A 24536-nucleotide genomic window follows, 5' to 3' on the forward strand; every position below is an offset into this window, starting at 1 on the left:
TAAAAATTCACTGTCTGTGTGTTAATGGTTTTGCTTGCATGGTTATATTCCTTAACATAAATATCCTTGATGCATTTAAACAGTTTAACTTTTTTAAAGCACTTCCCATATGCCAGTGGCTCCCAAACTTGTTCCACCACTTGTGCAGGGAAAGCCCCTGGCGGGCCGGGCTGGTTTGTTTATCTGCCGCGTCCACAGGTTCAGCCGATCGCGGCTCTCAGTTGCTGCGGTTTTCTGCTCCAAGCCAATGGGAGCTTCCGGAAGCAGCGGCCAGTACGTCCCTTGGCCCAGGCCGCTTCCAGCAGCTCCCATTGGTCTGGAGCAGCGAACTGCTGCCACTGGGAGCCGCGATCAGCCAAACCTGCGGACGCGGCAGGTAAACAAACCGGCCAGGCCCGCCAGAGGCTTTCCCTGCACAAGCGGCGGAATAAGTTTGGGAACCACTGCCATATGCAATTTACATCACTACTAACCCGCTTCAACTTTGATAAATCAGAATTCCCACTCTTCCTTACACCTCTTTTCCATGCATACATCTCTTTCAAAACATATCTCTAAAGTACATTATTAGCATCATACATAAATGACAGCAATCTGACACAGTGCTAAATATCCCACAGCCAGATAATTTATAAGAGGATAAAATTACTGAGAAATGACTGAGAAAATTAATTGTGTATAATGGGTATCCTTGGTCAAAAAGCTGTGCGTGTACTTCAGCTTTAGTGGCAATGATACTGAGGTTTCAGATGAACTCAATGACGTGTGAAGATCAACAGGGAAGGAATTATCTATCAGCACTGAAGTTATTATACGTTGAGTGAAGGGTTCACCATACATATAAATGTGTATTGATTAGGGGTTACGTTTATCAATATAAATGTGTTTCACAACTACCATCCCGATAAGAACAGAATAAACATAAACAAATACATTGATAGTCCAATGCATCAAGAATGTACTTCATTCATTGCAGCAATTTTCTCATTACAATGTATAGAATGTTGCAAAGAGCCTAAAGGCTAGTTCTACAGGGAAGGAAGTACAATATACTTGATCAAGAATTAAAAGCTAATTAATCTTGCAAATGCAGACACACTGCAGTAACATACTATTAATAGGCACATTCAGATATCTTGCATGTCTCAGAGGAAATCAGCACCACTTTGACCAGAAGTAGCAAATTCTGTGCTCTTTGCAACCTCTGACTTGCAAAAATTAGATTAAAAAATTTAAACTACAATTCCAATAAAATAAATGCAGAAGCAAAGATGATTCCAAGGGATTTTGCTTTATTACAAAAATCTTTATTCAACACTGTCTTTATTGTACATCTCAGAGAAGGAAAAAAATCCACAAAAATTCAAGCTGTATAAAGCATTATCGCTGCCTGGACTTGCGAATAATATTGATAAAAATTACGACAATATTTAACTTTGAGGAAAATTCAGGTCAGTCACCACCACTTCCTCCCAAAGAACCACGCAAGGGTGGCAGGCTGGGCTAGGTATGTTGGAATGTTAGGTCTCCCTTCCTGATCAATTACAGGCTGTCTTTCCCTTAGGTAGTGCCATTGGTTACTCCTCCTTCCTTAAGGAACTCTCTGATTAGCCATGGGGAGAACTGCCCCTACTTTTAGGCTGAACTGGGGAGGAGCAAAGAGCCACTCAAACTGTCCTAATTCTTGAAGTTAGGCATGTAAGTGTTTCCAGGATTAAGGCCATATTCAGTTTAAAAAAGGGTTTTGTTTGTTTAGCAGACCCAGCACTGCTCAAAAAAAAAATTACAAATTATTTTAAGGAGATTTTCAAAATTATCTCAAACAAATACACTTTTTATTTTTGTTTGCGCACATACACTTTTGTAATTGTAAAACTGTGAAATGGATATTTTAGCTGTTTGGTTTTTTTTAAACCGAATTCAAGTAGGACCTTTTGTACCAAAATGCTGACCTTTACACCAACAGCATTTTTTTGAGGGAGGGAGGGGGTTTTGGCAACCTATGGAAACTTTGAAAAAACATTTAATTACGAATGTGACAAACTGCCTAAATAGGAGCACGAGCAGGCTATACTGATATAATTCATTCCAACCCTTTATTTAGGCTCAGATTTTTCAAAGAAGTTCAGCGGAGTAAGATGCCCAAATCTCCCAATTCAATGGGAGTTGGGCACCTTATTCCCTTAGGTTCCTCAGTCAACTTGGGCAGATATCTTTGGATACTTCAAATAACTTTAGTAGAAAGTTGCCATTTAATCAAGAAAGGTAAAATTCTGAATGTGCTAAAAGGGAAGAAAAGAGCTCAAGAAAGAATAAAATTAAGAATATTAGACATTGTTATTACATGGTGTCAAGTATCAGAGGGGTAGCCGTGTTAGTCTGGTTCTGTAGAAGCAGCAAAGAATCCTGTGGCACCTTATAGACTAACAGACGTTTTGCAGCATGAGCTTTCGTGGTGGGTATTCACCCACAAAAGCTCATGCTGCAAAACGTCTGTTAGTCTATAAGGTGCCACAGGATTCTTTGCTGTTATTACATGGGATTTTCAAAAGCACCTAAGTGACTTAGGACCCCCAGTTCCACTGACCAGTCTAACTTTGAACAGGAAGTGCTTTTGAAAATCCTATCCACTAATATCATGACCAAGATTTTCAAATGACTTGTGATTATGTGTGCCCATATGAAACACCCAAAATGGATGTAATTTTTTCAGAACATGATAAGCACCCTCCCTCTGAACACTGGGACCCTTTAAGGGTTAGGAACTCAAAAAATCACTAGTCACTTTTGAAAAACTTTGCTTATATGCAGTTATATACTAAACTACTGTAATATGCACTATGGTGATCATATACAGAGCAAGATTAACTGCTTACTTTCGCTGAAGTAAAAGGAACACACCTGATTGAAATAAGTAAAAATTACTGTATAATAAAAGCTTATTAAAAATAATGACCTGTTAAGGAAGCTCTGTCGGTACAGTTCTCTTGTTCACTTTCTAGCATGGACAAGATTATTTGTTCATAAACCTATGATGACCTGCACAGTTCCTGTTTAATTTTATATTTAGGCCTAAATGAGGCTGGAGAAAAGGCAAACAGCATGATTAGATGGACAAATGCAGTGCAACCAGCAGGACGTCATTTGTTATTGTTTTAATCGATTCAGGTTGAGATGAATGTTCTCTTTGGAATACCTTCAGAGAAACAAACAGGAGCAAATGCAGGGACTTAACTACACAGCAATCTGCCAATTGTCTCTTGGATATTCATAAGTCACAGAACTCTTCCACCTTTAGATTTTATTTCAGTTGTAATAAGAAGCCATAAATAATTAAAAGTCATGTAATAAATTATTCAGCTAAGTGCACAGTTTCCAAGGAATCATAGCATGAGTCTAGGTTAATGGTATAATGCAAGTCAGAGGCAGAAGTTGAGCCGACACCCCACAATTACCACATGCAGGAACAGTGCAGGGTGTTTGGCACTTCTCAGCATATGCCTTCCACCAAGGGGACATATTAATACCTATTGAATATTTATGAAGTAAAAATCCCTATTGCCTACTGTGTACTTCTGTTGCTTGTCCATGCATGGTTATGAAATAGTGAGACTTAACCCAAAGCTCCTCTTCATACAATTGATTGGGACATTCATTATCCACAGATGATAGCACTGTCTTCCCAGTGTCGACGGTTGTATAGCAAGCCACTGATATCACAGGAACATTGATATATTAAGTAATTTAACTATACTAACTAACTCAGCTATAGGCTAAGTAAGGAATTATCTTTTTGGGGGGGCGGGAGGGAGGAATCCCAGGAGTAGCTAACAACAGTGATGTAAGAAGAGATTGCATTGATATCACCATATTTATTTTTAAATGCTGGCACTAAGCTCTTCCTCTAGAAGGCTGTGGATCTGCTTTTGAGTGGCTCATCAAGAAACAATACAGTACTGATTGCGAAAAATGAAAGTAAACTTCTCAGAAATCTAAAAAAAAATGCAACCTCATAAATATTGGAGGATTATGGTTCAAGAATCTCCTGAGAATGTGGATTTTTTCCTGCATTTTGTAGGTGACAATAAAAATGACTAGTGCCAATGGTCTTCAAAAGGAATTATTAAAGATCAATGTAACAATGACACCCTGGTCCCAAAAATGTATGTCAGTTTCCTTCCTGCTATGAAGCATCTTTCCTCATCCAGCTACAATGCTGAAACTTCTTCCTGATGTTTTACATCAAGCAAAAACCTGGACTTCAAGAGACGAGTATGAGAAAGTTTTTAAGAAAGACTAAGGATTTACTAGTCTGAGCTTCTAGTACACTTCAATCCTAATTTTGCCAATAAAACTGATACCATGAATCCCCAGATTGACTGGAAGCACATATATCCATCCCACATTGTTCCCAATGTGTCCAGTATAGTCTTCATTCTATATCCTGACCTAAAAACAAAACAGCAAATTTAAAGTTCACTCTTTCAGCTGCCTGAGCAATAGCATGTTCACACTTGCAGCAGTTGCAGCAGTATTCGGAGCGGTGCACTCTGGGCAGCTATCCCACAGAGCATCTCTTCCTCTTCTGCTGCTAAGAGTTGTGGGAAGGCAGAGGGAGTCACGGGGTATCCTGGGTCCTGTCCCTATGCCCCGTGATGCATTGTTTCACATCCCAGCAATCCCTGTGCTTCCGTTCGCATTTGGCACCATCTTTCAATGGTTTGTGTACTGTGCGCTCTGCCTCTTCAGTCTGCAGGAATGGATCCTGCACTGTTGACCGATATGCTGCTCACTCTGACTAACATGTCACGAGTGGCACTGGAGTTATTCCTTAAACTACAAAGGCAAGAGAAGTACAAAATTGATCTCGCCATGCGTACTAGCTACGACATGAGATTGCATGTGGCATTCACGAAGGTGCTGACCACAGTGGAACACCACTTTTAGCTCGGGAAACAAGCACTGAGTGGTGGGAATCACATTGTCATGCACGTCCGGGATGATGAGCAGTGGCTGCAGAACTTTTGGATGAGGAAAGCCATATTCATGGGACTGTGCGATGAGCTCGCCCCAGCCCTGCGGCCCAAGGACACGAGAATGAGAGCTGCCCTGCCATTGGAGAAGCGCATGGAATACAGTGCATCAGGTACTGTACTTCAGTAGGGTCAACCTGCAGAGGGATGGGTGTTGAGTGCAGTGGGAACTGACAGTCTGCAGTGCTGGACTGTGAGTGGGGAGGAGTGGAATGCCGCAGGTACAGACTGGAGCCAGGAGGTTGATAAGAGTGTGCGGGCAGTGTCTGGGGGGTGCATGGGAAAGAGTTTTGCGGTTTGCAGTGCTAGTATCGCCTGGGGCATGTCCGTTTGGTGCTCCATAATGTTTAAGAGCCGCCCTGTGGCTTCATTCTGGCATGCCGCGTTCTCCTTTTGGTCCCTCTTCTTGCTGGCCTGCCACTCCTTCAATGCCTGTTTTTGAGCCACGGAGTGTATCATAACATCATACAGAAAGTCCTCCTTAGTTCTTCATGGCCGCTTTCTAATTCTACACAGCTGTTTTGCCACCGATAACAAAGAGGGAGGCTGCGCTCCCAAGGTCATCTCTGTGAAGCCGAAAAACAACATTTTACACAGAACACTGATTCAGTGATTTAAAACACAGCCACTATTCACATACCTGTAACTAACTAGCTGACCCAGGCAAGCACATCAGAGCCACAACACCCCCAAAATGGTGAGCAGCCACAGGGGCAGGGTAAAACAGTGTTCCTGGACCCTCGCCATTGTAGACAGGGCCTAAGTTTCACAGATCTTCAAAGTAAATGGGGAAAAAAAAGATATAGTAGGCAAGTCTATGTAACCCCAACATGAATATGGGGGTTGGTTTGTTTCTTTTAAGTGACAAAACAAGTCAAAGTCAGACTTGGTGTAAGCAGGTACAACTCCACTTGTGCCTTAACTACAAGACATGAATTGGGAATTTTAGGTTCTATTCCTGGGTTGGTCCGGGACTTCCTGTGCAACCTAGGAAAAGTCACTTAGCGCTTACATGTGCACAGATCATTGTATGGATGTTTCTTTGGGGGCACAAGAAGCTTGGAAATCCTGTTTGTGACCAGACCAAAGTGAAATTGGCCTGATCAACACTAGAAAATGTATGAAGTCAACGTTTTTTCCTAGTCTAAACTTGCAGGTGCTTAGCCACACCTGTTGCTCACAGCAGTCTACAGCAACATGGTGATTTTCTAGTTTAGCCTACACCTTAAAAAACTATAGGATGAGAAGTACTGAAGAAGTGAAAAGTATTTCAGTATTATCTAATAAATAAAAAAAGAAGGCAAAATTCTAGAAGCCAGACATAAACATGAACCAATTAATTACCAAACTTAATACACCAGTTAACTCAATGTGCAAGGAGTGAGTGACTGCACATCAGAATATATTGTTGAACGTGACATAGCATAATACAGGTACTGGTATTTCAGAGCAACATAGGATCGTGTGCGCCATGTTGGCAATACTTCATACCTATTCTATACTTAGATACCAGATCAGCAGTTGAGCATATCGTGATGGGTTGAATCACAGAAAACCCCTGGGAGCTGCCACCTGATGTGCCAAGACTACTTTTGCCTCTGCTTTCCCTGCCAGCTTGGGACCCCAGCACCTGTCTTGCTGAACCAGACATGCCCACCTGCTCCAACAAAGACCCAGGGTCTGAATTACTTGCCCCAAAGCTGCAGACGTAACTGAAAGCAGCTTACAGAAGTGTTCTTGCCTTTAACACTCAGATGCTCAACTCCCAATGGGGTCTAAACCCAAATAAATCTGTTTTACCCTGTATAAAGCTTATACCGGGTAAACTCATGAATTGTTCACCCTCTATAACATTGATAGAGAGTTATGCACAACTGTATACAGAAAGTAGGATTTAAGTGGTTCTAAGTAGTAACAGACAGAGCAAAGTGAATTACCAAGCAAAATAAAATAAAACACGCAAAATCTAAGCCTAATACAGTAATACAATGGAGTACAGATAATATCTCACCCTGAAAGATGTTTCAATATGTTTCTTTCACAGACCGGATGCCTTCCTAGTCTGGGCACAATCCTTTCCCTGGTGCAGCCTTTGTTCCAGCTCAGGTGGTAGCTAGGGGATTCCTCATGATGGCCCTCCACTTTGTTCTGTACCACCCATTTATATATCTTTTGCATAAGGCGAGAATCCTTTATCCCTCTCTGGGTTCCCACCCCCTTCTTCTCAAAGGAAAGACACCAGGTTAAAGATGGATTCCAGTTCAAGTGACATGATCACATGTCACTGCAAGACTTCATTGCTCACTTGCCAGCACACAGGTATACAGGTAAAATAGAGCCATCTGCAGTCAATTGTCCTGGTTAATGGGAGTCATCAAGATTCCAAACCACCATTAATGGCCCACACTTCGCATAATTACAATAGGCCCTCAGAGTTATATTTCATATTTCTAGTTTCAGATACAAGATTGGTACATTTATACAAATAGGATGATCACACTCAGTAGATTATAAGCTTTGTAATGATACCTTACAAGAGACCTTAGCATATTTTCATAAAATCATACAGAGTGCAACATCACACATATATTTTGCCATTTATAACTGCAGTTGTCTGCACATCAGGAGTAATAATCCATGATGCTTCTTACCTACTTTTTATTATGAATTTCCTAAGCATATATTTGTAATTAAAAATTTTAGTTGCTTATGCTTTTTAAAATCAAAATATATATGCAAATAGGATTCTATTTGATTCGTGAATCTAATGTACAATGCTAGATTTTTATATTACTGCTCTTCATATAGAAACTTAACTTTCCTGTCTGTCACATCGTGGTCACATAGAGAACAAATTATACAGAAGCACATAAGCACATACAGGTTATCTGTTTGCATTCTAACTCTTTCAATCTTGTTCTGATTCACTTTCAAGCCTTTCCATTTGACGCTTCTAAAGTATTGGTTAAGGATCGTGTATTCCAGCCTCTCAATGAAATTCATAGGAAAAAGATCATTCCATACTGCACATGGCAGGTAGGTCAGTGCAGTTGCAATACTTCACTTGGAATTGCACTATATATTCAGTGTTGGCACAGAACTGCCAGCATCTTTTGTTATTTGTCCTCTTCTTTCAGTTCCACTGTGCACCCTTCTCTGTGACTTTGCTCTGCCTTTCCGACAGAAGTAGCAGGAGTGAGACTATGACCCTACCACAGGGTTAATAAACATTTGCTGACAGTCTCTTTTAGATAAACTGTATAAAGTACTGCAAATTTGATCAAAGTAGATTTCCATTTTTCTCAAAACCCAGGCTTTTTACCTCTTATGTAGTGATTTAGAAGACTGGTGCTAGTAATTCACTTACAATTGAAATTACAGTGCTAGACATTAATACGTAAAGCAGCAGAAACTGTAGCATGATCACTGACAGTGTTACTGCTGTAGTTTGTTTCAAGAGAAATATGTAATATAGAATAATTCACAACAAGATTATGAAAATATGTATCAGAAGTAAACATAAAATATTGACTAGAAGTAAAAAGTGAGAGAAAATATGGAGATTATGATGCTTTATCATGTCTACAACTTTATGATTCACAGAATCAAAGAAAAATAATCTAAATCAGGAGATCTCTTTATGCAACTTTTTCCCCCCAAGAAAATAGGAAAAATGAAATAAAATGCCCCTTAATTCCACACAGGACACACTCTTCATCTAGTGGATATCCTTTGTGCACGTGCACATGCACATCTCATCTTCTCTGCCAGCTCTCTACAAGTACAACAACAGAGATGTGGGACAGTATGGCAAATAGCTCAGCAGATTCATATATATTGTACAGTTATTGTATCTGCTTCACAGGTGTCTGTTTTTGCCATCAAGCTAGCAGCAGATTTTTGGAGGTTTGGGAGAAAGGAGGAAGAAGTTACCCACAGTTGTTTCAAAAAGATAGATAACGGACAGCAGACCCTAATAATCAATACCCCAAACAGACAAAGTAATTAAGTCAAAACCTTCCTCCCACCAGACAGTGTGTCACTGTTTTAGTCTCTACTCCTCTCTTCAATGGACAAATAATTGGTTTTAACACCAGATGACCTCTACAGATACAGTGGGGTACAGCCAGTCTGCAGGTGAGTAGGCGTGCTTCACCTTGTCATGCTGCCATTTTGTCCAATACATTTTGTAAGCCTAACTCACTTAACCTGCTAGCTCGGTTCCCTCTCATACAAAAATTCAGTCAGCTAGTCTGGTTCCACTCTTCAGGGCCTTGTCCTAGTGGAGTCCCAGCAGCTAGCCAGGAGCCCTCCAGCTCTAGCAAGGAACTGAACTCCCTCTGGCCCTGCAATTCTTCTTATACTAGCCTGCTGGGCTCTGATTGGCTGCTTCCCACACAGCCACTCTAGGCAGCTCGGAGGACCTCTCTGCTGCAGTTTTCCAGGGCAGGGCCTAGTCCACCCCCTCACAGGGGTTAAACTTTCTAAAATTAATCTCTGTGCTGAATTCAGGCATGTCCTGGTGTATGGGTGCATTTAATACATAGTTATCATAACCAACAGCCCTGGTTTCACACAGGCAGGCCCACGTTTTACCAACCAGTCCTTAGAAACTACAGTGTTGGCCAAAGTCAACAGGCTTATGAGACACAGCAGGAAGAGGCAGTAGCAGCGCAGGACCATAAGACAACAGCATCTCTCTTGCCTGCTCAGCAGCCTCTTCTCCACCCCCTGTTGGTTGCCTCACCTAAAGCCAGTTACAATCCTGCCCCCCTGCAGCTCTTGCTTATCTATTCTGCCTGATGCTGAGAGATAGCCAGGGAGCAGCAGCTGGCATGAGTTCTGGAGCCAGCCTATATTCTATAAGGTTTGGTAGCTGAAGAGGAAGCCTGCTCAAGAGCAGAGAATCCCTGTAGTGGGGCAGAAAGGCAGAGGCAGAGAAACCTATAGAAATGGCAAAAAGTGAGGGCAGAGAGACCACCATTCACAGAGCTCTCCAGCAGCTGGAAGTCTAACTGCCCCCAGATTCTTAAGTTTTGTCTACACACAACAGCTATACCACTGTAACTACACTGGTACAGGAAGGGGAGTAAACTATACCAATATAAAGCACCTTTATACCACTATAACTGCATCCACATGTGAATATAATTATTGCTGTAATAGTTATATTCACACACTAACCAAATGCCAGTACAAAAATTTTATATAAGCCAAACATATACGAAGACAGGGTCCATGCACAAAGCAAATGTTGCTTATTGTGACAATTCAGTTCATTTACGCTTGTAAAAAGCTCCCAGTAAGTACTAAAGTTCACCAGTAAGCACACAAAGCTAATGGCTGGGGACCTAACAGCCCACGGAATCTACATTTATTTAGAAAACTGACCCTTAGAAAACTTTTTATAAATGTTAGTAAATATGGATTGACACCCCCCACTCCCTCCCCAAGCACCTGGGATCCACTTCTGCAGCAGGAGGCTGGTACTGATCTGACCATCTCCACACACATTTTTATTTAAAATTAGTCAGCTAACTTTAGGTGTGCTCCAGATAATATGCCAGCTGCATGCAGAATTCTATAATCATAATGAACAAAAGCCATTAGGAGATAGGGAGGGGTAAGAGATCCCCCAAAATTGTTGCCTAGTCCCATCCAAAAGTTGCTCTGAGCAGTCACTGAAACAACACTATAAATGTTGTTAGTGTTTTGTTAAATCACTCTCTAGGCATTGTGCTAAATTAAAATCCAGAAGATATGCTTGAACAACAACTACAAACCAGACGCATCAACAGCTGAGGGTCAGTTCTCTTTGAGAATTTCTGTTCTTAAAGTTAATTTGTGTTCTTCCCACAGCAATTTAGACCACTACATGGGTTGACAAAGTATGTTTCCTGAACATTATTTGCATTAGCAAACTCCAGCTGATTTCATACTTTCTCTAAATAATAAACATACTCTATGGAGATGTATTTGGGGGATTATGTGACTCAGTTCCTTTGATTCATCAAAATGCCCACAGAGCATGGACATGGACCACAACATGGGTGCATTTAGGACAAAGATTAATTGTAGAAAGGTTTGTTAAATGTTTTAATACCTTTACTACCTTACAAAATCAGCTGTGTTAGAAGGAAAAAATTCTTAAATACTGTAGATAAATTCTGTCCTAGAATAATATTTGAACTTTCATGCAATATATTTTCCTGTAATATGAGAAATTTACATCAATGATTAACATTTTCCATCCTGAATACTGTATTCAAGTTATGCTATTTGCATTGTATCTGAAATTATACCCATTGCACATGTAATTGACAGAAAGTTAAGGGAATCTACTCTTTAATTTACAATTAAAGTTCAGCAGCAGCTAAGGAGAATAACTGCAATACACAAGTGCCTCCAAGTGATATACTGGTGAACTGCAGAACTTTATCACAAGATAGGTAGCTACAAGCATTTACATTTATTAACTGTTGCTAAATGCTGCAAGTAAAAACAAAAGATAATAAAATAAAAATAAGAATCCATAATTTAATACATAACTATTGTACTTTTACATCATTAAATATCACATTCCATTTTTTCTCTTACAAAGACTAGGCAATGTTTGAAATGCTTCAGTCAATTGATGATCCCATTAAATAACAGCTGATGTTATTGTAAAATAAATTTCTCAGTAAAAGGACTCACAAGGAAAAAAATATAAATTGGTTCGAATACAAAAGTGGCGTCTGTCAAGGGCATGTGGCTGCTTCTGATCTGTTCTACATTGTTTTTGACTGAATGATAGAAGCAGTCACTAGCTGCATAGTGGGGGTGGTACTGCATGACTTCTGTATAACAGACTTGGAATATGCAGATGACATAGCTGAATCCTGATGAACTAATCTCATCAATGTACTGAATACATTTATGGAAGATGCCAGTAAACGTAGTCTTCAGGTCAACTGGAAGAAGACCAAACTGATGAAAGTGGCTGATGGACCTCTACTTCTACCCACTTGTAATCGATGGACAAGAAGTTGAATTCATCAACTCATTAGACGAGCATCTTCGCTCTGTTGTTACCAAGGAGAGAGATTGCTTTACAGACATGAAACACTGCAAGAGAGTTCTCCAAGTGAAGGAAGAATGACTACGTGGCCCTTGGGGTGAGTTTGTTGTCTGTTCATTTGTTTGTTGTATGCCTGGTGCTTGCAGTGTCCCTCCTTGACTGAAGTTTATAATGCAACCTGTTGGGGGGGCAATGTGCCAAGCCTACTGGCCTGCATGTCCAGTAGTTTCTAAACAATGCTTTGACCCCTAATTCCTTTAGCAGCCCTTAACCATGGAGTGGGGCTACCCAGGGAGAACACTATTTAAAAACCCAACTCCTAAGCGACCAGAGGAGCTAGTGAACAGGGGTGATTTGCAAAGGAGTTTAGAAAGGGAGTGACACAGATATACCTAACATTCTTTAAACTTAGGCCAATGAACACCCCACACATAAAAAAACAAATATCAAAACAAAAACAAAAAGCTACAAGAGTAAAAATAATGCAGGCAAAAGTCTAGCAGCACAGTGGGGGCTATTCAATTTATTGCATGAATGCAGCATGCATGATTACCTGCCTTGTAAATAGATAGGAATGACAGAGTAGGTTATGCTGGTGAGGGAGTGGCACTATATCTGAAAGAATGCATAGAAAGAGTCAAATATAGTAAAAAAACTTAAATGAATCAAACTGTATCCTAGAATCTCTATGGACAGGAATGCCATTCTTGATTAATGAGTACAGTAGTAGGACTATACTATCGACCACCTGATTAGTTTGGTGATGGTGAAATGTTCAGGGAGATTAGAGAGGCTATAAAAATAGAAAACTCAATAATAATGGGGGATTTCACCTATCCCCATATTTATTGGGTACACGTCGCCTCAGGACAGGATGCAGAGATACATTTTTAGACACTACTAATGACTGATTCGTGGAGCAGCTAGTCCTGGAACCCACAAGGGGAGAGGCAATTCTTGATTTACTCCTAAGTGGAGCACAGGATCTGATCCAAGAGGTGAATATAGCTGAATCCCTTGGTAACAGTGAGCATAATGTAATGAAATTTAACATCCTTGGAGGGGACGGGAAATACCAAACCACCCCACTACAGTATCATTTAACTTCAAAAAGGGGAACTATAAAAAAATTAGGAAGCTACTTAAATGGAAATTAAAAGGAACAGTCACAAGAGTAAAATGCCTGCAAGCTACATGGACACTTTTAAAAAACATCATAACAGAGGCTCAAATTAAATGTATACCCCAAATAAAAAAATGTGTAGGTAGTACCAAAAAAAATGCCACCATGGCTAAACAACAAAGTAAAAGACTTGGGTAGAGATAAAAAGGCATCCTTAAATTTAGAAGTCAGATCCTACTGAGGAAAATAGAAAGATGCATAAACTCTGGCAAATCAAGTACAAAAGCATAAATAGGCAAGCCAAAAAAGAATTTGAAGAACAACAAGCAAAAGACATAAACACTAACAGCAAATTTTTTTAAGTGCATCAGAAGTAGGAAACCTGTCAAACAATCACTGGAGCCACGGGATGATCAAGGTGCTAATGGAACACTCAAGGAAGACAAGGCCATTGCAGAGAAGCTAAATGAATTATTTGCATTGGTCTTCCCTGCAGAGGATGTGGGGGAGATTCCTACACCTGAACCATTATTTTTAAGTGACAAATCTGAGAAACTGTCCCAGATTGAGATGTCGAGAGAGGAGGTTTAGGAACAAATTGATAAATTAAACAGTAATAAGTCACCAAGACCAAGATGATATTCACCCCACAGTTCTGAAGGAACTCAGATATGAAATCAAGCTTTGTACCAGAGGACTGGAGGATAGCTAATGTAATGTCAATTTTTTAAAAAGGCTCTATAGGCGATGCTGGCAATTATAAACCAGTAAGCCTAACTTCAGGACCAGGTAAATTGGCTGAAACTATAGTAAAGAATAGAATTTTCAGACACATAGCTGAACATGATTTGTTGGGGAAGAGTCGACATGGATTTTGTAAAGGGAAATCATGCCTCACCCAGTGGTGCTGGAACAATTTTTATAGTGGGGTTGCTGAAGGCAGAAACCATGAATTTGGGTCATTATTACCACTTCAAGCCAGGGAGTGCAACAGCACCCCTAGTTCCAGCACCTATGGCCTCACTAATCTATTAGAATTCTTTGAGGAGTCAACAAACATGTGGGCAGAGATCAGAAAGCTTTTGACAAGGTCCTTCACCAAAGGCTCTTAAGCAAACCAAGCAGTCACAGGATAAGAGGAAAGGTCCTCTCATGGATCAGTGAACTGGTTAAAAGACAGCAAACAAAGGGTAGGAATAAATGGTCAGTTTTCACAGTGGAGAGAGGTAAATAGGAGGGTCCCCTAGGGATCTATACTAGGACAAGTGCTGCTTTTATAATATTCATAAATGATCTGGAAAGGGAGTAATCAGTGAAATAGGAAAGTCTGCAGACGATACAAAATTACTCAAGATAATTAAGTCCAAAGCCAACTGGGAAGAGCTACAAAGGGAGCTCACAAAACTGAGTGACTGGGAAATAATGGCAAATGAAATTCAGTGCTGATAAATGTAAAGGAATGCACACTGGAAAACATAATCTCAACTATACATACGAAATGATGGGATCTAAATTAGCTGTTACCGCTCAAGAAAGAGATCTTTGAGTCATTGTGGACAGTTCTGTGAAAACACCCGCTCAATGTGCAGCAACAGTCAAAAAAGCTAACAGAATGTTAGAAACCATTAGGAAAGAGAGAGATAATAACACAGAACCCTGGTTGAGAACCTCTGAAGTAGGGATTATACCAGAGTTACAGTGAAACCTTGCTAAAGAAGTAGTACCCCTGAACCACTCACCTCAAACCTAAACCTATCATAAATCTAGTAGAAAAGAATAAATAGTCATTTCATTCACTTGAGGCTCCTCAGACCTGGCAATTTCTGCTAGTTTGGGATTTAATAAATGTTTTGCTTCATCATACTTTGGTAAGGAAGATAATTTACCAGTATCTGGAGTTCTCCAAAGGTAATGGCTCTGCAGGGGACCCACACACAATGCCTCACATGTCCAGGACCAATTTAAAGCAATAGGGGTGGGGGAGGAGGGAGTGCACACAGTGATTCCAGGAAGCAAATTCTCCAACAGAAGATGTAGAGTAGTGGTCCCCAACCTTTTCCGTGGGGGGGTGCCGGGCGACTAGCCACCGAGGACCGTGGCCACCGGACAAGCAGCCACCGAAATACCGCCGTGAAGCACCATCGTCAAGAGGTGTTGCCGTCGAAATTTGGCAGGATTTCGGCGGTAGCGCTTCTTGATGTTGCCACTTCTCGGTGGCATTTCGGCGGCTGCTTGTCTGGCGGCCAGTAGGCGGGTGCACATGGATGCCCCAGCGGGTGCCATGGCACCTGCGGGCACCTCGTTGGGGACCCCTGATGTAGAGGATTAGTACCTCTTACAGTCCATATATCTTCTTTTGCCAGGAAAAGTAGCCATGGAACTATATATTCTCTCCTTTCTCAATGCTGCTCACTTCAGGTTTTAGTCTACATAGTCTCTGTACTTAGTTTAGTTAGATAATGTTAAGATCAGTTGGTATTTTTGAAACTTTCTAAAAATAAATGTTACTGCTTCTTGTTCCTGTGTCTCTTATAATCCCAAAATAGTGGATCTGGGAAAGGCAGGTTTGTGTATCTACTGATAAGATGTCATAACAGATCAGCATGCAAATTGTTTGAAGTGAAGGGCACTTCCTCTGAGATTACTTAAAACTGCATGGCCTTTACCACCTAGGACAGAGGTAAATGTGAAATGAGTCCTAATGTCATCCTATTCTACCATATGGATTTGCACAGGCACTTTTGTGATGGAAAAATATATTTTCCAATTTAATTCATGTTTTTGCTGCTAAAAATACAGCCACTTCAGCCCCAAACATTCAAATTTCAATCATGCAAAGTGCTTTCATCTACAGTGAGTTGCTTATGCCATATTCAAGAATACATGAAGACATTGCCCCAAACACACAGCTTTTTCTATTGGTCAATCTTCATTAGGACTGGAAACATCCAAAGATTACCAAAACAAAATAAGAGCAGACTATGAGCAGACTGCTTCAGATATGAATTCATAAGAGTCGGTCTAATTGATTTTGTAAGTTTTGCATATGTCCAAAGTAGAAATAAACTCTCCCATGAAGGTTGTCTCAGTTGTCTCTCAAATGAAGCCAGGAGTCTGTGGAAGAGTTAACTGATTAACATTGTTTAGAATGCTCAAATTATATTTTTCAGAGTTGTTCTTCAGCATCACAACTTGAATGCCCTATTCCTGCACACTTATGCACGTGGTCCTAGAAAAATCATGCCTGTCATGATCAGATTATTGACGTCAATGGGATTACTCGCATGCATAAAGCTAAGCATCTAAGCAGTACCGTAACAGAACATTAGTTTATAATCTGTTCAGCATATATACCATTTCTTCTTCTGCATTTAGAAAACACCTGGCACTACAGCAACATAAATAAATACCTATATTATTAATAATAATTTTATCTAGGGAGAGATGTCATCATTTCCAGCTTTTCACTGTTAAAATGGTGTTAATTTATTCCAGAAAGAAATTTTGGCATTTTTGTAGTGCAATGTCACCCTCCAATTGCAAAAACTGACTTTAGTTTTCTCACAAATGAGCAATTCTTTCAAGCAAAATGCTTTGCTTTGGCAAAACTATAATGTTTCACTAATAGTCAAGATATCTTTGTGGGTCTCTAACTCTCTGCAGGCTTCCACACAAATACAGCAGAACCACAAGTTTGTAATGGAAAGTTGCCTTAAAAATGCTGGAAACTAATTTGGCACATGTAAAAATCAGAAAACCAAATGGTCATGCCTTATAGAAAAAGTACATTTATAAATAGTTTACCAAAGGTTAATAAATGATTAATAGATGTTATAAGCATGTTACAGATATGAGTAGCATACATTATAGAAGCCTGTAAGCACATCAGTAGAAGGTGTAATAGATGGTTAAAAACAACCTGTTGACTCATGGGACTGTATAACAATTGATTAACTATCTATTAAAGCATTTATCAATCATTTTAAAATCTTTATCAACTATTTATAAATGTACCCTTAATATACAGTGTAACTACTAAAACCTGCTTCCCTGCCCCATTCTGTTGGGAAAGTATCTTCTGTAGATTATATGTAGGTCTCTTATGTCATAAAGCTTTCTTATGGATGCAGAGTGCTGCAACATCACAAAATTGCCTGAAAGGGCTTTCTTTCTTAGTCCTGGAAAAATATAACAAACAATGCCTGGGTTTAAAGTGAATAGGACTCTTTCAGTTCCCTGTTAACCTAATTACCATAACATAATAACCAACAAATGTATCATTTATTGGAAATGTGACCTACCAAAATGGCTACTGTACAATATGCACTTTAATATTTCTGAAAAATATGAAAAAGAACTCTGCTATTACTGACACTAGTTGAACTGACTGAAGTATTGCAGCATGCACCTAGCTCTTGGATCTGTAAAACTTCCAGGTATCAGGGGGCTCCCCAACACACTCCGATGAGCCTTGATATCCCTTCTACACAATAATCAAGTGTCCAATTTTTTCAGAATTCAGAAGTTATATTAGCTGAATAGTCTCATAAAATATGGCTAGGTCAGACATTGGCAAATTACAGCCCGCAGGCCACATCCGGCCTGTGGGTCCGTCCTGCCCGGCCCCTGAGCTCCCAGCCAGGGAGCCTAGTCTCCAGCAGGGGCGGCTCTAGGAATTTGGCCGCCCCAAGCACGGTGGCATGCCGCAGGGGGCGCGCTGCCGGTCGCCGGTCCCGCAGCTCCGGGGGACATCTTGCAGACGTGCCTGCGGAGGGTGCGCTGGTCCCGCGGCTCTGGTGGAGCATCCGCAGGCATGCCTGCGGGAGGTCCACCCGAGCCGCGGGACCACCGAACCCTCCGCAGTCATACCTGCGGGAGGTCCACCCGAGCCGTGGGACCACCAAACCCTCCGCAGTCATGTCTGCGGGAGGTCCGCTGGTCCCGCGGCTCCAGTGGACCTCCCGCAGGCATGACTGCGGAAGGTCCGCCGGAGCCGCCTGCCGCTCTGCCGGCAAAATGCCGCCCCAAGCGCGCGCTTGGCGCGCTGGGGTCTGGAGCCGGCCCTGGTCCCCAGTCCCTCCCCCCCTGTCCGCCGTCCCCCACAGCTGCGCCGCAGTGAGGGCCGCGCTCTGGCTTGCTGCTCCCGCTGGGCAATGTGGGGAGCACAGCTGGCTCTGGCCAGTTGTCGTGGCTGCGAGCTCCTGCTGTTGGTAAGGGGGCAAGGAGCAGGGGGGTTGGGTAAGGGAGTGGGGCGGCTGCTGGGGGGCAGTCAGGAAGGAGGGGCGGTTGGATGGAGTGGAGGTTCTGGGGGTGTGGTCAGGGGATGGGGAACAGGGAGGGTTGGGAGTGGGAGTCCCAGGGGGCCTGTCAGGGGGTGGGGATGTGGATAGGGGTCGGGAGGGCTGTCAGAGGAAGGGAGCGGGGGGGGTGGATAAGGGGGTGGAATCCCGGGGGGCAGTTAGGGCAGGGAGGCCCTGGGAGGGGGTGGTTAGGAGACGAGGAACAGAGGGCAGTTGGATAGGGGATGGGAGTCCCAGGGGGGCTGTCAGGGGGCGGAGGCATGGATTAGGGTCGGGGCAGTCAGGGGACAAGGAGCAGGGGGGGGTTGGATGGGTTGGGGATTCTGAGGGGGGCGGGAAGTGGGAGGGGGTGGATAGGGGACGGTGGCTAGGCTGTTTGGGGAGGCACAGCCTTCTCTACCCGGCCCTCCATACAGTTGCACAATCCCGATGTGGCCCTCGGGCCAAAAAGTTTGCCCACCCTTGGGCTAAGTGATTTGCTATCAGTATCCTCAACAAGAAACACTACATATATGATGACCACAGTTGGATTACCAACATTAATGTTACCTTCTAAGCCAATGTCCAAGTCATCATGGAAAATTTGATTCCTCACATAGGTTACTAAGTGGTTCCAAGCTTAAGGAAAAGAGCCTATTTCTGGATGAAAAAATTATCCATTTGAGGTGTCAGACATGAAGCAACCAGTATCAAGTCCAATGGACACACACAGTTCTAGATTACAGGGAAAAGATACTTTTTAAAGTCCCCGTCTCTAAAATTGTCAGAGTGATGAGAATATAGTTCTATACAACAAAAAATGTCATCCAATAATATTAGACACGCACCCGAATTTGATTTCACATGCAGAAATGTTAACATTCCTTGGAAGTGTTAAGTCTGTGATATTTTGTGATCCTATTGAGATTATAAAATAAATTGATGAAAATTTGTCCATTTTCAGGTAGAGACAAAATTAAGACTTGTTGAGACTAAATAAAAAAAAATTGTTATCAATTAAAAGTACAGTAACCATGGTGGCTTTCACTTTATTATGTCTATAGTCATTACCTCTCCTTTCTCATTAGACAAGCAGGCATCCAATTTTATCATCAAAAACAGAAAACATCTTCTTCTGTATTTCCTGCTGGTTTAGCTACCAGCTTCTCTTAGGTCCCCTCCGACAATTTGAGTCTTTATGATGGTACCCTGATGACATCACTAAAGTGATGGATGCATGGTATAAAAACCTAGATAGATTAGGCAAACCCTGGGAAAAGTCACCTGAAGGGGACAGACCCACAAAAGAAAAGCAGGAATTCTGAAATTTTCATACCTTGTTCTTTTCTTGCCCAGCTTGATTGCGTTAAAGGCTACGTATAATTGGATGGGGCATTACAGAGTTAGATATCACATCAATTGAACTGTATCATTTTTGGGGATCTCTCTCTTTGCATTTTATAACAACTTTTTAATATTCAAATAAATAAAGATAATATTTTCATGAAGGTCATTAAGCATGGAATGGAAATGCATTGTGAGTGGTGCAGATTTTAATAGACCTCTTCAAGAAAGATCTGTGGAACACATTATTTTCCTTTATTGTCGGGACTAAGCAGTTTTGGTACACTGAAGAAAAGGAAAACTGTTATGGTGTATATATGCCTTCTCATTGCTTCTTCTCAATGATATGAATGTACAAATGACATTTTATACAGAAGGGATAAAATTAACCCCTGTTCAATTAGCACAAGACCCTATATACCACTTAAGCTTCATGTAAGTTGTTTAACTGGCATTTAAGTAATGGATAGAGATTGGTGTGAATTTAACCCTAGATGTATCTGGATTTTAGTAATCCATTTGATAGAGTTCTTTTTACTGTTTGAGAAGCACTTAGATACTATGGATAGGAGGGATATATATGGAAGATAGACAGAAAATTTAACTTACAAAATCAGTTAAAACTGGCTTAGTTAAGACCACCATCACATAGACTGAAATCTTACTGAAGACGCCTACACAATAATGTATTGAGTTGGAAAGACGGTATCTAGTGGAATGCCAGGTTCAGTGCCAGCCTATTTCGCACCACCAGTGAAGATAGGGTAAACAGTGTATTAATGAAATTTGCAGGTAATACCAAATTGGGAGATAATGGGACACCAAAGAAGACCAAAAAAGATACAAAGGAACCAAAAAAAATTAGAAATATGGGCCAATTTTTTTTCAAATACATTGAGTCAACACACTATATATGATGCTTACTTACAATTCTTCTCCTTGTTTTGCCTTCTTGTCTGAAACCAGATAGACCGTTCCAAAGCTTCCTCTGCCAAGTTTCTGCTGAAGAATATATCTTCTTGCAATCAAGGTTTCAGAGGAAGTGGAAACAGGTGCAGAATCACTGACATGTTTAATAGCCTCTTGGAATTTCAGCATTGCTCCATGTAACAGAGATCACATTTATTTATCTATAACGTAGCTTTCAAATTCAAGTCTCCTTAGTAATGCTCCTATTCTTCCAGTGATGTTCACAGGACAACAACTAAAACAGAAAAATAGATTAGATTGTATGTAATACTCTAAAGTATTACCAAGATGTTCAGGCTGTTAATTATAATACCACACCTCAAGCCATCATCTTGTAACCTATCAAAAGCCCAGGGCCAATCAAAGGGGGGGCCAGGAGGACCATTTGGCCTGGGCCTCAAACTCAAAGGGATGCTCCAATGTAGACACTTGTTAATTTTTTGGCATTTGATACATTTCACAACTTGTTTTTATGCACATCCCTATCGGACCAAGATATGACACATTCTCTCAGCTTAGAGCTGCAAATTTAAGCAAATAAGAGATGTGATTTGGTAAAAGACATATTTTTTTATTAAGTTATATAGATTTTGTCATATTAAGAGTTAAAAATGTTCATAAATATTAATAAAATATATCGGTTCTGATGGCATAAGATTTGAAGGTGTCCTCTCAGATCAGCTGATTATATAAACAAACCACTACTAGTGGCTGGTGCTGGATCAAGTGCGTGTTGACAGGTAGAGAATTGTTACATTTTAGTATCCTTGTAGTTTTACGTCTAGTTGACTAAGGAATTATTTATGTGTGAGAATTCCTCATTATTATCTTCATATGGTAGCTAAAAGAGGTGACTGGTTGGTTGGCTGAGCCCTAGCTTGGTAGCTTGGCCATCATCATAGGCTTTCGTAGGCTATAGGCCCAGAATCAAGGTGAAAATTTGTGAGGACAATCTTGTACAGGGAGTTTCGTGAGGATACATGTTAGAAATGTTGGACATTATCCCTCTGTCTGTATCCATGTCTGTGTTTACTATATATATGTCATCCCTTTGTCTTCAGCTCAGCCTGTTATATTATACCTTGCGTGCTTGAGTTTTGATTCAGTGATAAGGATAATAACCTGTCTGACAGTTTCATTTTGTGTTCTTAATTAGTATTCCTTCATTTTAAGTCTTTTCAGCATTTGTGTACCATTCAGCATTTGTGTAGATGTTTACAGTGGAAGATTTCAAGTGTAGATAAGCTACTTATTTATAGCAGAATATGTCAAGTGTGGATGGGCTACATATTGACCAGATAGATCACTATGAAGAGGAGATTTGAAAGTGGTGCAAGCAAGTGATGGCGAAAACAACTGAGTGAAGCAGCAGCTAAGAGCTCAAATCCAATAACTTCATTTCTCAAACCACTGGAAAACACATCTTACCCAACAAACAATGCTACAGATAATGAAAACTCCACAACTGCAACAGGTGATATTTCAATGCCGATACCTGAACATGAGGACAGTAGTCAAGAAGGAGATGTGCCAACAGTAACAGATGCAGCAGAAGATCCTGTGTACGATCAAGAAACTCAACAGCAACAGGAAAATGTAGATCTTACGCAGCAAGAGCAATTCATGAGTATTCCAGGTTTGACTGTGGCTGACATTGGAATTATTGACAAGAGCAATGCTGCCTAAATGCAATCTTTTCTTCAAATTAGCTGTTTTGAAATTCCAAGTAACATTCCACGAGATGCTGATAATCATGCTTTCTCTACTCGTCTGCTGACAAAAACTCTTCCAAATGGTGAGACCTGCACAAGACACTGGTTATGCTGGAGTACGAAAAAACAATCTCTGTACTGTGCACTCTGCTTCATTTTGAACAAAAGTGCTGCAAATGCATCAGTTCTCTCTGAGCAAACAGGATGGAGCATCAACAGAGGTTGGAGGAAGTTGAAAGACCGATTACCATCACATAAGAGTTCAATGTCACACAAAGAAAAAATGGTTACTCACCTTTCGTAACTGTGTTCTTTGAGATGTGTGGTTCATATCCATTCCAATTAGGTGTGCGTGCACCACGTGCACAGCTGTTGGAAAGTTTTTCCCCTAGCAGCACCCATTGGGTCAGTTGTGGAGCCCCCTGGAGTGGCACTCAATATAATACCCTGCCAACCCGGCACCCCCTCAGTTCCTTCTTGCCGGTTACTCTGACAGAGGGGAAGGTGGGCAGGTTTGGAATGCATATGAGCAACACATCTCGAAGAACAATAGTTACGAGAGGTGAGTAACTGTTTTTTCTTCTTCGAGTGATTGCTCATATTGATTCCAATTAGGTGACTCCCAAGCCTTACCTAGGCAGTGGGGCTGGAGTTAAGGAATGCTGATCGTAGCACCACTCTACTGAAAGCCGCGTCGTCCCTGGCGTGCCGGACGATGGCGTAGTGAGAGGTGAAGATATGAACTGAGGACCAAGTCACTGCCCTGAAGATTTCCTAGATCGGGACCTGGGTCAGGAACGCTGCTGACCAAATCTAGGCCCTAGCAGAGTGTGTGGTGAGAGCTGGGGTCAGCACTTTGGCCAGCTCATAGCAAGTGCCAATGCAGAATGTGATCCAGGAGGATATTCTTTGAGATGAGACTGGGAGGTCTTTCATGTGGTCCGTCACTGCTACGAATGGCTGTTTTGATTTTCTGAATGGCTTAGTGTGCTCGATGTAGGGCTCTTCAGACATCAAGGGAATGTAGCTACTATTCCCGGGTACTAGCATGAGGCTTCGGGTAAAAGACGGGTAGGAAAATGTCCTGGCTGATGTGGAAGTTCGACATCACCTTGGGGAGAAAGGCCGGGTGCGGTCTGAATTGCACCTTATCCTTGTGGAAAACCATGTAAGGCAGTTCCAAAGTGAGGACTTTTAGCGCAGAGACGCGTCTTGCCGACGTAATGGCAACCAGGAAAGCTGTCTTCCAGGAGAGATACAAGAGAGAGCATGTTGGCCAACAGTTCGAACAGGGGCCCCATGAGCCTTGAAAGGACCAGGTTAAGGTCCCCCGCAGGGACAGGCTGAGGGATCTGAGGATATAAATGATCCAAGCCTTTGATAAAGTGACCAACAATAGGGTTGGTGAAGACTGAACAGCCAGACGCACCTGGGTGGAAGGCCGAGATGGCAGCAAGGTGAATCCTTATGGAGGACGCCACCAGGACTTGCTGTTTCAGGTGCAGGAAGTACTCTAAGATGAAAGGTACTGGCGCCTGGAGTGGGGGCTGAGGTGCTGGTAACACCAACATGAAAATCTTTTCCACTTTGCCAGATACGTGGCTCTGGTGGAGGGCTTCCTGCTGCCTAGCAGGGCCTGTCGTACTTGATCCAAGTACAGAAGCTCCCGTGGGGTTCAGCCATGAAGCTTCCTAGCCATGAGGTAGACGGAGTGTAGGTCAGGATGATAGAGGCGACCATGGTCCTGAGTGAGTAAGTCGGGGAGGAGAGGCAACGTGACCAGTATGTCCACCGACAGCTCCAGCAGTGTCGGGTACCAGTGCTGGCGAGGCCACACTGGAGCTATCAGAATCACCTTTTCCCCCTCCCTATGGACCTTGAGCAGGACTTTGTGCATGAGAGGGAATGGAGTAAAGGCGCAGAACAGGAGACCTCTCCAGGATAGCAGGAATGTGTACATGAGGGAGCCTGGGCTGTGACCCTGGAAGAAGCAGAACAATTGGCACTTCCTGTTGC

General features: G+C 41.8%; 1 protein-coding gene across 8 annotated transcripts in view; it reads right to left on the bottom strand.

Moving 5' to 3' along the window:
- The window catches only part of NEK11 (NIMA related kinase 11), a 186599-nt gene that overhangs the window by 158588 nt on the left and 3475 nt on the right, over positions 1-24536 (bottom strand). For all 8 annotated transcript variants that reach the window (XM_045004772.1, XM_045004773.1, XM_045004771.1 and 5 more), the window contains exon 2: positions 20768-21043. In XM_045004772.1, the coding sequence (XP_044860707.1) occupies positions 20768-20937 (170 nt within the window). In that variant the 5' untranslated portion in view covers positions 20938-21043. The remainder of the gene's footprint in view (positions 1-20767; positions 21044-24536) is intronic.

Source organism: Mauremys mutica, chromosome 2 (genome assembly GCF_020497125.1).
Source record: "Mauremys mutica isolate MM-2020 ecotype Southern chromosome 2, ASM2049712v1, whole genome shotgun sequence".
Taxonomy (NCBI): domain Eukaryota; kingdom Metazoa; phylum Chordata; order Testudines; family Geoemydidae; genus Mauremys; species Mauremys mutica.